This window comes from Meriones unguiculatus, chromosome 7, assembly GCF_030254825.1.
Source record: "Meriones unguiculatus strain TT.TT164.6M chromosome 7, Bangor_MerUng_6.1, whole genome shotgun sequence".
In the NCBI taxonomy this organism is placed as follows: Eukaryota; Metazoa; Chordata; class Mammalia; order Rodentia; family Muridae; genus Meriones; species Meriones unguiculatus.
The window spans coordinates 58,034,260-58,048,914 of NC_083355.1; the positions used below are offsets into that span (position 1 = coordinate 58,034,260).

Consider the following 14,655-nt stretch of genomic DNA (forward strand, 5'->3'; position numbering starts at 1 on the left):
GGCAGAACGAGTGTAGCGGCCAGTGGGGGAGACCGGAGGAAAATGGCACCTTACAGAGATGACAAGACCACTGCACCCATGGCAGCACAAACTGGACTCGATGAGGATTTTTAGAGGGGATAGAACAAGAAGTTGAAGAGGGTAAGGTAGGGGTTGCAGATCTGGTGGGAATTAGGGGAGAAATGGGAGTTAGATATGACCAAAATACCTTGTATGAAATTATCAAAGAATTAATAAAATGGTATATTAAAATCTATTATAATGGATAATTATGTTCCTAAGCCATCGCACAAGAGCTTTCTAAAAATTATCAACTAGTACAATTTGACAATATTGCTTTCTATTTTTTTTATCATAGTTACTATCCCACAAAACTTCCATGAGGTTTAAAAAGTACTAAAGAAAGGTATTACTGTAATGAATAAATTTCAGAGTTCAGGAATAACACATGTTGAAAGCGTCAACCATCTTCCTTTGCACAAACAGGGAAGGCCAGGAGTATATTCTCCTGTGATTCTCCTGTCCTCTAAAGCCCAGGAACATTAAGCCACCCCTACCCCATTCTGCCCTGCCCAGGTATAGGCCATTTAACCAGCCAATCAGGTAGGTTTACACAACAAGGATAAGTGTACCCAGAGCTTGAGGGCCAGTAACACGCATCAGACCAACCTCCAACAGACTGCTTTCAGAACCGGGATTCTCCTTCTCCCAGGTGTGCTCAGGGTCTCATACTCAAGCTGTCATCTTGGTGGCAAGCACACTTACACACAGAATTAGCGCACTGTCCTGTCATTTCTGCTTTATAGATGGGAAAACAAAAGTTACACAGCATCAAGCCACTGACACAGTCACAGAGCTACTGTTAGAGCAAGAACATGACTCTGAAGCCTGCTGAGTTTAACCAGTTGAGTTAAAGCACGTAATTAGAGGAAGAGGTTACACTTAGACCTAGAGAGACTACAAAGTGTCACCATTTTTTCACTCCCCACATGCATCTCTCTAAATGCTGCAGGGACGCTGGCCAGACTACACATTTTCCACATGGCTAATGTTCTTATGACACTTACATACAAAGGGGAACAAATTAGATGACTAATTACAGTATTAGTTACTATTCCCCATTGAGAGAAATAGTTAAAAGGGAAGTTAGCGTAGACTTTAAGAGCTTTCTATGCATGGTTCTGACTGAGGTGAGAGTCTGAAGTCTAGAAGAAGTAAAAACTTTAGCTAATGTCTAAGGGGTCCTTATCTCTTAGATTTCAAGATACTAAATGCAAAGTTCTGAGGCGGGGGGGCATTCTGTGTTCAGAAACTGCAAAGAAGACAGTGTGGATGGACAGCACCAGGGAGGGGAAAGTGGCATGAGATAGCCTATTCATGTGTTTCCCTCAGACAGTTTGGGTTTGGGGGAGGGGCTGGGGAGGTGTCTCATCCCTGGCCCTGATATTTTAGACTAGTTTTTAGTCTAACAGTTAAAGGAAGCTACTAAAAATTTGAAGCAGAGAAGTAACAGCACACATCTGCAATTTGTAAAGGTCCCTGGCAGCATAGAGCACAAACTAGAGAATCAGGCAAATTGTAGTAAATAAAAAATGGGTGTTGGGCTATATAAGGTTTATTATTAGCCCTAAGATTATCACAGCGGCATTGTTTAACCCACTATTCCAAATAACAAGACACAGAAACCTGTTAGATTTGTAACTGCCTTAGTCACCTTGAGCAGATATTTCACTTACACTATTTCAGTATCTTCACCATCCACCTCCCAGCCCCATCCAATGTCATCCAACTTTTCCTCCTCGTCTGGTCTACCTTCCATCCATGATCCCATGGTACTTGCTTGTGTCCTTCATCTGGGCCTTTTCACGCCATTATTGTGGTCCTTCCTCCCAGCACCATGTGGTTTCTTCTCCAGGCTAACCCATTCTGGCATCCTCCTCCTTCCTTTCTTTCATCTGTCTGTCTGTTCATGATTCTCTTGATTCTTCCATCCTCAAAAGCCCAGGAACCTAGCCATGCCTACCCCATTCTTCCCTGCCCAGGTATAGGCAATGAACAATCAGGTATAATGTTTTAGGCAGTTTTACACAAACAAGGATGGGTGTATCCAGCAGGCAGTAACCAAATCTTGAGTGCCAGTAATTAGCACTAGACCAGCCTCCAACAATTCTTCTTTTCTGTGTAAATAAAAAGGACATTTTTATACAGTAAGAACAAGTATGAAACAATTATAAAAACCAATAGCCAAGGCTTACATATATAATGTCTAGTGTAAACGTATTTGGCAATCTTGAAGAAAATATTTATTTTGTCTATGAGGGTCTAAGGTTTTGTACCTAGGTTATTTTATAGTTTGTATCTATCAACCTAAAAACATCTATCTAGATCTAAAACATCTTTTTAATTCCTAAGCAACTAAGCTAATTGTAATACTATGACTGTCTGGTCTTTAACCTCATCAGAGACTCCAGAAGGAATAATTACTTGAGTAAATAGGAAGCACATGCTAGCAACTTCCAAAAGACAGGCCATGATAGAGACAGTTTGTGGCCTGAACAGCCACCCCAAACTCTCTATAATGTTGGCGCATCACGGGCATGTTTGTTTAAAGCAATAATCAAGGTTAGAACCTGATTATTCAGGCTGACAGGCTCAGTCCAAGGCCTCAAATGGCCCTTAGTCACCAGGCTTATGAAGACAGGCCTTGTCATGTAGCTCTGTAACTATAGCTACTCAGGAGGCAGAGGGATTGCAAGTGTAAGCCTGATAAGTGCAGCGGGAGTTCAAGGCTAGCGCCAGTAACTTAGCAAGCACAGGAAAAGGAGAGCTGGGACAGAGCATGGCAGTAGACTTGTAGAACAAACACTTTTCTGGAATGCCAGTTTCCTAGTGCAGTTTCCAGGGCTTCAGGCAGCAAACAAACCCTGAAGTGCTTCAGAGACTATTACTGCACCATCTTAAGAAAAGATAGAATGGGACTTTGGGGCTAGGCTCCACCAACTGTAAGACTCTATGCCCACTTTGAATACTTCCTTAAAAGGCGAAGAGTGTATATAAAGCAGTGTGGTAGCTGGTTAAAGTGCCTTTCTATGGGTCAGACGAGAGCAACTGAAACTGGTTGAGATTTCATGTGGAATGCAGTTTAATGTAAATGTTGCATGTACTGAAACCGTTACTGTTGTGTGTTTCAGGGCCGGCTTGATTCTCTCACAGAAGTGGATGACTCAGGGCAGTTAACTATCAAATGTTCTCAGAATTACTTGTCTCTGGATTGCGGAATTACGGCGTTTGAACTGTCAGACTATAGTCCAAGCGAGGATCTGCTTGGTGGCCTGGGTGACATGACCTCTAGCCAGGCCAAAACTAAACCTTTCGACTCTTGGAGCTACAGCGAGATGGAAAAGGAATTCCCCGAGCTTATCCGGAGCGTTGGGCTGCTTACAGTGGCCACCGACCCTGCCCTTTCTGGTGACGAAGCAGCCAGTGAGGCCTCATCTCAAATGTCTCTTTCAAAAGAGCACAAGGGTGAACCTGAGGAAGACGATGCTCCCGCCGCTGGAGAGCAGCGAGGCTCAGCATCCCCGATGGCCTCCTCAGGGGACAAGCTGACAGAAACGGTTCAAAGCCCTGCAGAGACTGCCAAGCAAGACCCCAGGTCTGCTCCAACGCTTGATGAGAAAAAGCCCCAGCCTGTTGTTCCCTGTGAAATCCCGACTCCCAAGAGATCTATCCGCGATTGCTTTAATTATAACGAGGACTCACCCACGCAGCCCACATTGCCCAAAAGAGGGCTTTTCCTAAAAGAAATTCGTAAGAATGAGTGGAAAAGCAGTGAAGGCAAGAGGCAGCTGGTTGACCTGAAGCCCGAACTGAGCAGAAGCACCCCCTCCCTGGCGGAGCCCCCTGACAGATCCAAGCTCTGCCTGATCCTGCAGTCTTCCTACCCCAGCAGCCCCTCTGCCGCCAGCCAGTCCTACGAATGTCTGCACAAGGTGGGCATTAGCAACCTGGAAAACATAGTCAAAAGTCACATTAAAGAAATGTCTTCCAGTTTGGGAAGGCTCACTGACTGCCACAGAGAGAAAGCTCGGCTGAAGAAGCCGCAGAAGACCTTGGCCGAGGAACCTCTGTGCCGAACACCTAAAAGGGGCAGCGCTTCAGGGAGGCAAGCGGCGGTCAGGAGCCCAGCGGCTCTGAGCACGGTGCCTCCTGCAGCTCCCACGGCCGTGAGCCCAGAGGCGGATTCCACCTGTGCGTCCTCAGCCGAGCTGTGCCTTCAGAGGAGCTACAGTGCGCAATTACCAGTGCAGCCGGAGGCCTCCACTTCACCGGCGTGCGCTCACAGCGGCCACTCCTCTGTTGGCTCGGACAACACCAGTTCTCCAGTTGCTCTGCTTTCTAGAAACGAAAGCCAAGGAGACTCCTCCCCTGCTCCGAGTCACGGCACACAGAACGGCCAGGTAGTGGAGGCCTGGTACGGCTCTGAGGAATACCTAGCGCTACCCTCTCATCTGAGACAGACAGAGGTGTTAGCTCTGAAACTGGAAAACCTAACCAAGCTTCTGCCCCAGAAGCCCAGGGCAGAGACCATCCAGGATATTGATGACTGGGAACTGTCCGAAATGAATTCCGATTCTGAAATCTATCCAACCTACCAGATTAAGAAAAATCACACAAGGCTGGGCAGGGCGTCCCCAAGCTCATGCAGTGACATAGCCTCTTCTCTTGGTGGGAGCATTGAGTCTGGGCCCCTGAGTGACAGTCTTTCTGATGAGGACTGTATGCCTCTCTCTGGCGTGAAAAAATTCACTGATGAGAAATCAGAGAGACCTTCATCCTCTGAGAAGAATGAGAGCCATTCTGCTACAAAATCAGTTTTCATTCAGAAACTAATACAAGATATTCAGCACCAGGACAACTATGAAGCCATATGGGAAAGAATAGAGGTAATGTTAGTTTTAATCTGGTAATTTTTTTTTTTTTTTTGCCTGAGTTTAAAAAGTAATGCTAAAGAACATTTACCTCCTCCCTACTCTATTATCAAATACGTTGACAAACTTGTTAGAAAATTTTTAAATTCTTCAAAGAAAGCTATGGAAACGATCCACGAACCCCACATTTTGACGTTCTAGCCATCGTGCGGGCCTTATCAGGGTAGTCGCTGCTCGCTGTAGAATTCTGTTGATGGTGTTAAAAGTAGGCTTTTGATGAACGGCCCACTGATGTCAGTGATGAAAACAACCCATAACGGTAGCTACACATGCAAGGGCTTCCGGAGAAAGAGTCACTGTTACCTTCAGCTCTTCCAAATCTCTTTTCGTAGCCCTCGCGTGTCTTGAGGACCTCTGTCTTACTGCTAAGCCGTCTCTCACAAGCACTACTACCAAGGGGATCCGGGAAAAGAGACTTAATTTTGGGTAAATCTGTACTCTTAGAAGGAATTATTAGATGTGAAAAGTCCTTTGGTCCAGAGGCATCCTTAGAACTTAGAGCTTTCCTTAGAACTCTGTTGGAAATAGATCCAGTTAATTCTATCATTATTTTTCTTCATTGACATAAATTGCTCATACCTTGCAAGATTTGCACAGCACTTTACTATGTGTAAAAATCTTCCAGGTGCACCTTTAAGCCCAGTTCAGCCATTATGCAAAGAGGGTAGATCATGCCTGGTTATTATTTTACCAATGGAAACAGGCTAAACTAGCTGGGTTGACAGACATACCACCTGGTTGACACTTTTGCTTGGAAAGCTAAAATGCAAACCTGTATCTTTTGATTCTTCCTTCATTTTTGCTGTTGCAGTGTTTAAACAGATTGGCATCTCTCCAACAGGGACATTTCAGTAGGGGACAAGTTTTAGAACCACCCAGATTTAGTAGACCATCACTGTGACCCCTGGGTCCGCTCAGGACTGGCTGTATTGTCTTCCTCTCTGGCCTGGTAAGGCAGCTCCCCCCTCAGGGGGAGGTGATCAAAGAGCCAGCCACTGAGTTCATGTCAGAGACAGCCCCTGTTCCCATTACTAGCGCCCCTGTTCCCCTTACTAGGGAACCCACTTAGAGACTGAGCTGAGCTGCCATGGGCTACACCTGAGCAGGAGTTCTATGTTATCTCCATGCATGGTTCTTCTTTGGAGTATCAGTCTCATAAAAGGCCCCTATCCAGATTTTTTTGGTTCTGTTGCTCTCCTTGTGGAGCTCCTGTCCCCTCCAGGTCTTTCTTTCTCCCCCTTCTTTCATAAGATTCCCTGCTCTCTGCCTAAAGGAAACAACCCTGAGAGTTCACCTTACACCCATCAGAATGGCTAGAATTAAAAACTCAAGTGACAACACATGCTGGAGAGGATGTGGAGAAAGGGGAACCCTCCTCCACTGCTGGTGGGAATGTAAACTTGTACAACCACTTTGGAAATCAATCTGGTGTTTTCTCAGAAAATTAGGAATAGTGCTACCTCAAGATCCAGCCATACCACTCCTAGACATATATCCAAAATATGCTCAAGTATACAACAAGGACATTTGCTCAGCCATGTTTGAGATTGTAATTTAATTACATTTCTCCCTTTCTGTTTTCCCCTCCAAACTCTGCAATATACCCCTTCCCAGTCTTCTTCAAATCCATGGCCTTTTTTCATTGATTGTTATTGCATGCATATGTGTGTGTGAGTGAGTGTGTGCGTGTGTGTGTGTGTGTGTGTGCACATACATTCCTAACATAACCTGTTGAGTGTATATATTGTTTCTTGTATGTATGTTTTCAGGGCTGTTTGGTACTGGGCCTCCCGTTGGAAGGCTCTCTCCTGGGGGGAGCCACCCACTCGCAGTTTTACTCAGTTGCCCTCAGTTTTTTGTGTAGGGTTGAAGCCTCGTGGACTTTTTCCCATTTGTTTTAGAAACTCATTTTTTAATAGACAGCATATTCATATGGTTTAAGAATATAGACATTAAAGAAATATCCATTAGCTCTCCCTCCCACACCTATACCCAGCTTTGGGTTCTGGCCTGACTGCAGGTAGTCGTTGTTATTTACAACCTTGGGTCTTTTAAAAAATTATTTTCTTGTTCATACATAAGCAAGAGCAGACGTATTTGTTAAGTAATATTTTAAAAGCCAAGACTCAAGTTGCAACCTGTCTTTCTTCAGAAATAGAGGCTCATTTCTATGTACTATTATCTCCTAATATATTCAGGGAATCTCTTCAGCTTGAGGGAGTTTTTTCCCAAGTCCTCACGACTTACCAAGAACTTACGGGATAGATAAACTGATTGAGTTTCAGGTTTGAGCATCCACTTCTCTGTGAGCTTTCAATATAAAATTAAGAGTAAAAAAATCAAATCAGGCCACTGAAGCAGTTTTTTTCCTTATAAATGCATGAAATAGAATGAAAATAATGAGGAGAAATTAGAAAAGGGAGTGCTAAAAACAGACTTTAACATAGGTCAAAAGTTAGTCTACTGTCTGGACCACTGTAATATGGCTAACATGAATACCCTAGCTCTACCCCAAAGGGCAATTCTGCCCCAAGCCTGTTTATTTCTACTCATGTTTTATTTGTTGATTTGCTTTATTTGTTCTATTTCTTCTGTGAAGTGCTGAGCGTTTGAACCCTAGGCTAGTGCTCCAGGACCCAGCTAGCCTGTTTGTAAAGTAATGTTTTATAGGAACACTGTCACGCTTTTTGTCTATGGATGGTTTTGCTCTGCAATGGTAGACTTGAGGAGTTGAAACAGAAAACACGAAGCCTGAAACAAATGAAAGACTTCCCTTCCGGCCCTTTGTGGAGCGAAGTTCCTGGCCTCTGGTCTTAACTGAAGAAGAAAGAAGGAAACCTCTTCCTGAGCAGCATATGTTATATGCCAGGTTCTGCTGTTGGTCCTCTCACTGGTCGGAGGGCTGCAGAAATGGCTCACTGGGCATTCTCACCTCAGCAGAGACGTCCAGACAAGCTTCCTGATGCAAGGCCTGCTTCTCACACTGCGGTAACACTGTCCTGGGAAATGACACCATTCAGTTGGAGTCAGGGATAGCAACTTGAGAGATGTATGTCATAGGTAGGCCCATTTCTCCACAGAGATACAATGTCTTCAAACGTCAGATTATGGTATCTTGGCTATAGTAAAATGGCTCAGCTGTTGCTGTGTTTTATTCCCAAAGACATCTATAAACCAGTTTTAAGAACTGCACTGCCAGCTGGGGTTCTCATTGCTCATAAATTATTTCGGGTTCAGTGCAGCAAATATTTAGTTCAGAGCTCCCTCTTTGTAGCTGGGCTGCATAGAATTGTCATCATGTCTGCACAAAGGCAGCTGTCATTGTGCTCAGAGATGAATCTGGGAAGGGGTGGGTTGAGTCTGCTCTGAGAATAGGAGAGTGGATTAAAGCAACACTGGTTTAACAATGATTCTCCCACAGTAAAGTGGGTGCAGACAGCCTCATCTTTTCAAACTCCTTTTGGTTATATGCTGACACATTATGACAACACCTGATGGTGGCAATCATAACATAATCGTGTTGTTTTCTTCTTCTTTTTTTTCTGTTTTGTTGTTGTTGTTGTTGTGGTGGTGGTTACCAAAAGCCATATAACAATTTGCCATATTTTAGCCATTTTAGGTGTACCGTTCAATAATGTTGGGTATTCACATTGGTATGAAACAGCTCTTTAGAATATTTTCTTTTTGTAAGTCCCAAACTCAATTCCAGTGGTTCTCAACCTTCCTATTGCTGACACCCTTTAATACCGTTCCTCATGTTGTGGTGACACCAGGCCATAAAATTATTTTGTTGCTGTTTCATAACTGTAATTTTGTTACTGCTATGAATTGTAATGTAAATACCTATGTTTTCCAATGGTCTTAGGCAACCCCTGTGACCATTTGACCTCCAGAGGGTTCACAATCCACAGGCTGGGTCTGCTGCTCTTGCTCTTAAGTAACTCCCCTCCTTTCCTGTCCCTTATTTCTGATTTTAAGAACTCTGGCAATATCTTCTACATGGAATAATTAAGTGTCTATCTTTTTTGTGACTGACTTATTTCACTTAGCACAAACTCTAGTTTTGTTCATATTGTCCACCCATGTAAGTCCCATAGTTTGAAATACAGTTGCATCTCTTTATTCACAGCAAGAATAATTCAGTCACTACATAATATGATATGATAAATATAATATAAATATAATAGTGACATATAATAATTCACTGGATACTACATACCTGGATTTTCCTCTACTTTGACTTAGCATCTTTTATTGCCTTTGTGACCATATACCTGACAAAGCAGCTTAAAGGAGGGGATTTGTTTTTGAATATAGTTTAAAGAGACACAGTCCATCATGGCAGGGAAGGCATGACCACAGGCACCTCCACGACAGGGGCTCATGTGGCTGGGACTCCATACTTCTCAGCAGAACAGGAAAAGAGACATGGTCTATGGAACCAGGAAACTGCAGAGTTACCCCCAGAAACTCATTTTGTGCAGCAAAGCTCTACCCCCCAAAAGTTCCATGACCTAAGTGTCCAGCAGCCTGGGACCATATGTTCAAGTATGTGAGCCCATGCAGACAGTGAAAGCAGGCCACTGGTCCTCCTGTTGGTGAGAACCACTCTTAGATGCTGGCAGTGATCCATGGTGAGAAGGTGCTGGGACATCTTACATTGGGGTCAGCTTCTCCTCACCGCCTTTCTTTTTGGTGTGTGCCGTTCTCTTATCTAGCATCTTCCTTCCACAGTTCCAGTTTTCCTCTTGTCTCTGCATTTGCTCTCTTTTAACCTTTTCCTTCCTTCCTGATTTTTAACTCTTCTGGACCTAGTCTTCATTCCAGCAGCAAGAGGCAGCCATGACATGGATGTGACAGTTTCACACTGTGTTCACATGCCACTGGTCCACATCACCAGGGAGTTCAGGAAATGAACCTGTGCTGTTACTGCAGCTATGTTTGCTGTAGCTGCTGCTTAGAACAGCTTGTTAACAGAAGGAGACTACAAAGTTAGAAGGAAAGGGGCCAGAGAGGGAATTTGAATGCCAAATGTTTGCACAGCAAAGCTACAAAATGAACTCTTAAGGAATGTGTGAATAAGTACACGTTTTCTGAAGTTTAAGCTTCTAGGCTAGGGTTGCAAACTACAGTGACTGACGAGCAGGTGGATAATGTAAATGAGGATGTATACACGAGGGACAGTCGGCTGACTCAGCTGGAAGGTACACCACGTCCACAGGGCAGCACCTCTCAGCCTCACATGACATTTGCATGAGAACATGGTTTTATATGGCAAGAGATTTAAAAAAATAAGTAGAAAACCACTTTTTATGTGATATCTTCCAAGTTTTAAATTTGATTCTGGGTCTGTTTAAAAACAGACCCAACAAACACATTCACGGGAAAGATTTGGCCTCAAGTCACGAACCTGCAAGCGGAGGAGAAACTACTTAGGATGTTTTGGCACCCGGGATCCCACGGTTTGTGGATGTGCTAAGCCACATTGATTTTCAGCAGTGGCTGCTAATTACGGCTGCTGGAGGTCATACATCCCACTATCAGACTTCGCCCCGGAGCAGTTACAAACTCTTCAAGGAGGTCTGGCAAGATGGCTCAGTGGGGAAAGATGCTTGCCATGCAAGCCTGCAGATCTGGGCTTGATTCCTGGGACCCACTAAAGGAGGTGGAGAGAATCAACTCTGCAAACTGTCCTCCGACCTCTCTACATATGCAGTGGCATGTGTGGTGCACACACGCACACACACATACACTAACACTTTAAAAAAAATTATTAAAGTTCTTTGAGCAGCTTTAATGTCCAATTAAGCTGGAAAATAATCCTTCAGGGCTAATTTTGAAGGCTTTTTCAGTAAGCTATTTATGTTACTACATAACTGCACATCTATGAAGATAATTTGTTATATTTTGTATCTGTTTTAAAATAAGAAAGTGGGGAAAGAGCTGATTGCAGATTTCACATTGAAATTTGGGAACTGGGAGATGTAAAGATTTAATGAATGGTTCATACGGACCACATGAAGTTAAATGTTATCTTAAATGCCAACACTGTGGCCATAATCCAAGCTGAGAATTCTAAATCAACACAATGGTTTTAAAGATAAGCCCACAAAATTCTCTTTAGGGATAATAACAGGTCTTCAGTGTAATGTGTTTGAAGCCGTGTTAGGAGGAAAAGCAGCTGTGCATTGACACTGCTGATAGATTTGCTGAGCGTTCCACGGTCATTGTTCAAGGCTGGACTGAGAAGACCCACAGATTAGAAACAAATTCCTTCTTGGTTACCAGGAAGAATGCCTTCGTGCAGCCTTTGGTTTCTGCAGAGCTTTCTATGAGGCTTGACATAATATTAGTGATGATTTAGCACCACCATGAGTTTATATTAGGCATTGCAACTGGTTCACTCAAAAAAAAAAGTTCTCACAAATTTAAACATGAAAATGAATATCTCAAAAAATATGTGTATGTGCATATATATACTTTTTTGGTATGGAAGAGCTGTTATTAGCTAATATTCTTGGGTATTAATATGATTACAGCAGCAAAATGCATTTGACATTCAGGTTTATATTTTAAAGACATTTGTAAATTTGGAGGTAGGGTATAAGGTCATATGAGGAGAGGATGAAGGGAGGGGGAGAGAGAGAGAGAGAGGAGAGAGATAGAAGAGAGAGGAGAGAGAGATAGAAGAGAGGAGAGAGAGAGGAGAGAGAGAGAGAGAAAGGAGAGAAAGAGAGAGAGAGAGAGAGAGAGAGAGAGAGAGAGAGAGGAGAGAGACCAGGATCAGTACAGAGGAAGTGTCTCTGTGGAAGCTCACAGACAGCAGACAACTTTCAGGACTCTCTCCTTCCGCTTCGCTGAGGCAGGGTCTTGCCTTTTCTGCCCTACTGTGTGCTTCAGGCTAGCTGGTCCATGAGCTTCAGAGTGATGTTCCCTCCCCGATCTGCTGTCTTATCAGAGGAGCACTGGGATAGCAGATGCGATACCACCTCCAGCTTTTGACATGGTTTCTGGGGCTCAAACTCAGGCTATCAGGCTAACACAGCAAGCTTTTATCCATTGAGCCATCTTGCTGACCCACATTTTAAAAATCCAATTAAAGCAATGCATAGGGACATCCTTTAAGCATGAAACAATAACTTTTCATTACTGTGGAGGGGGAAGGGGACAATTACAAATCTGAACAAAATCATCTATTGCTTACTTGTAGCATTTCAGGAAAGATACTAAATAGTCATTCCTTTCCTACTTTATCACATTTAATTAATACAATGTATAAAGACTATCTCTTTTATTAATTAATAAAGATAGAAAAGGTATCACTCTGTCCAGTGACTAGATGATGGGCATTTGGTTTTAATTCACAACTCCACTTCTTAATTATAAACAATTAAGTCTCTTAAGATTCACTGTGATTTTTGTTTGTTTTTATTTCTTGAGATAGAGCCTACCTTTGTGGCCCAGGCTGGACTGGAACTTACTCTGTAGCTTAAACTTAAGATCTCAGATTTGTGGTGCTCTTCCGGCCTCAACTTCCTTAGTCTTGAGCTTACAGATGAAAGCCCCTATGTTTGGATGATTTTTGTCGTTTTGAGATAAGATATATTTTTCTCACACCATTGCATTTATTATTTTATGAAATCCCAAAGAGTAAAGACTACACAAATGCTAGTCTTAATGTGATTATGATTCCCCCCTCAATTAATTTAGAAAATTGGCATCAATTTTATTGAACAAAACTGGGATAAAAACCTTTGGTCTCTTTTCTTAGTTTTGAAAAATAAACAACAAACAAATTTCATTGATTGACCCAATGTATAGGTATAGAATTTTGTATAAGGCTGGTTGTGAGAAGTAGCTAAGAGAAGCCACCAGTCTGTGGGAAATGTTTAGGGAGTCTTAACTTTAACATGGCTGACTCTGTGTCACATGGGATTCTGGATGAATTTCTCTTAGAAAATCTTAACAGCATTCAAAAGTAAGGCTATGACGTTAACAAGCTTGGAAGTGTGAAACTATTCATGATCATTCTCAGGACTATCATATAGCAAGAAACAGGCATCCTGGAGGAACCGGGGCCTGGCTGGAGTTTATTAGATGCCCAGAGAGGGATCAATGGTGACAGTAAGGAAATGAGTAATCTAGTAAAAATTAGTTGTGGGTTAGTATGAATTTCTGTCAACCAAGGTCAGGTTAATGCACCATATTGGAAACCTCCATCTGGGCAGACTTGAATTTGTGATGCCCATTGGCATTGTTGTTTGTTCTCTCCTCAGACAGAGTAGAGAAAATCATTCCCCAAGTACATGTTCTATGTCAAGGTCACCCATGATGTCAAACCATGTCTGAGCCTGAGGGTCTTACTGTCCAAAGCAGACTGGCCTGGAACCTGCTTTGTGAATAAACCTTTGTCAAGAAAGGATGCTGCCTGTGAGTCAGGCCTGTGTTCTCCGTCCTTCAGGTTGAAGAGTGAAGATGCAGTCTTACTTCCCGGGAAGCTAGTGTGGCTCTGTCTGCTTCCCACTGACCTTCACACTTCAGCCAGGGGTAAAGGAAGTCATTGTGTTTTCTTCTCTCTTGAATGTTTGATGAAAATCATATCAGCAAAGTATCACTTACAGGTGATATTCTGTCTGACATTTTCTTCTGTGTGTGAGAGAGAGAGAGACAGAAATGCAGAGATGCAAAGAGAGACAGAAACAGACATAGAGACAGAGACAAAGTGACAAAAACAGAGGCGTATATTATAGTTGGCAATGTAGTACTTTACCTTATTTTCCTTTCTAACCCCTAAACTAAAGGTGACAGTTGATGAAACTTTTTTTTTGCTATTATTCTCTAAATTTCTGAGTTGTATTTATATTTACAAAAGAAATATTTATTTTAAAATTTATATTTACAAAATAAAGCTTTAGTAAAGCTATTTTTTCTTGTCCTGTCCTTACTCCATCTCATGGTTTATGTTGTTTGGTACATGCCAGTGTGTTTAAGAGATTGCCGACCAGGGTCTACTTAATGTGATGGAGGACCTACAAACAAAACCACACTGTGCCAAGATCTTTTGCTGACACATTCTACCTGGGAAATAAGATGATAAAGGACTCCTAGAATAGTCTTGCTTAAGGTATAAAAAGAAAAACATTCAGAATCCTAGTAGATAGGGCTTTACAGTGAAGGAAATGTTACACTTGAGAGGGAAAGATTCTAGGCACTGGGTTAGTGAGTGGAGAATTCCCTGGTGTGTATGATTGCAAACCATGAGGGTGGAGAAGGTGGCTCTGGAGCCATCATGTCTTCTACACCAAGTCATTTCTTTCCCCATCATGTTAAACTTACCATCCAGATCATTTTGAATAAGTGACTTGACTTTTTGGTACCTTAGTTGCATCCCCTGTAGAATATAATTACTAATCCCAGCACACGACAGAATGAGGCAAGAGGATCATGAGTTCAAGGCCAGTTTGGACAACACTAGGGATTCAAAGTCATCCTGTATATGTCAAGACACTATCAAGAAGAGCATAGGCAAACCAAAATATATGCATGGCCTGAGGTTGTGTTAATTAAATGTGTTTAAGTTTTTATAGAGCCCCAAATACTGCTCAGCACCCTTGTTTCCTTTGTTTACCTTGTTTCCTTTTCCATCCTTTAGTTGCCTGGGTCA

The 14,655-nt window shown here is 42.7% G+C and overlaps 1 protein-coding gene across 9 annotated transcripts in view; it reads left to right on the top strand.

The window, feature by feature from the left end:
- Akap6 (A-kinase anchoring protein 6) overlaps window positions 1–14,655 on the top strand; it is a 443,623-nt gene that overhangs the window by 184,806 nt on the left and 244,162 nt on the right. For all 9 annotated transcript variants that reach the window (XM_060387498.1, XM_060387493.1, XM_060387490.1 and 6 more), the window contains one exon: window positions 3,192–4,946. In XM_060387498.1, coding sequence (XP_060243481.1) covers window positions 3,192–4,946 — 1,755 coding nt within the window. The remainder of the gene's footprint in view (window positions 1–3,191; window positions 4,947–14,655) is intronic.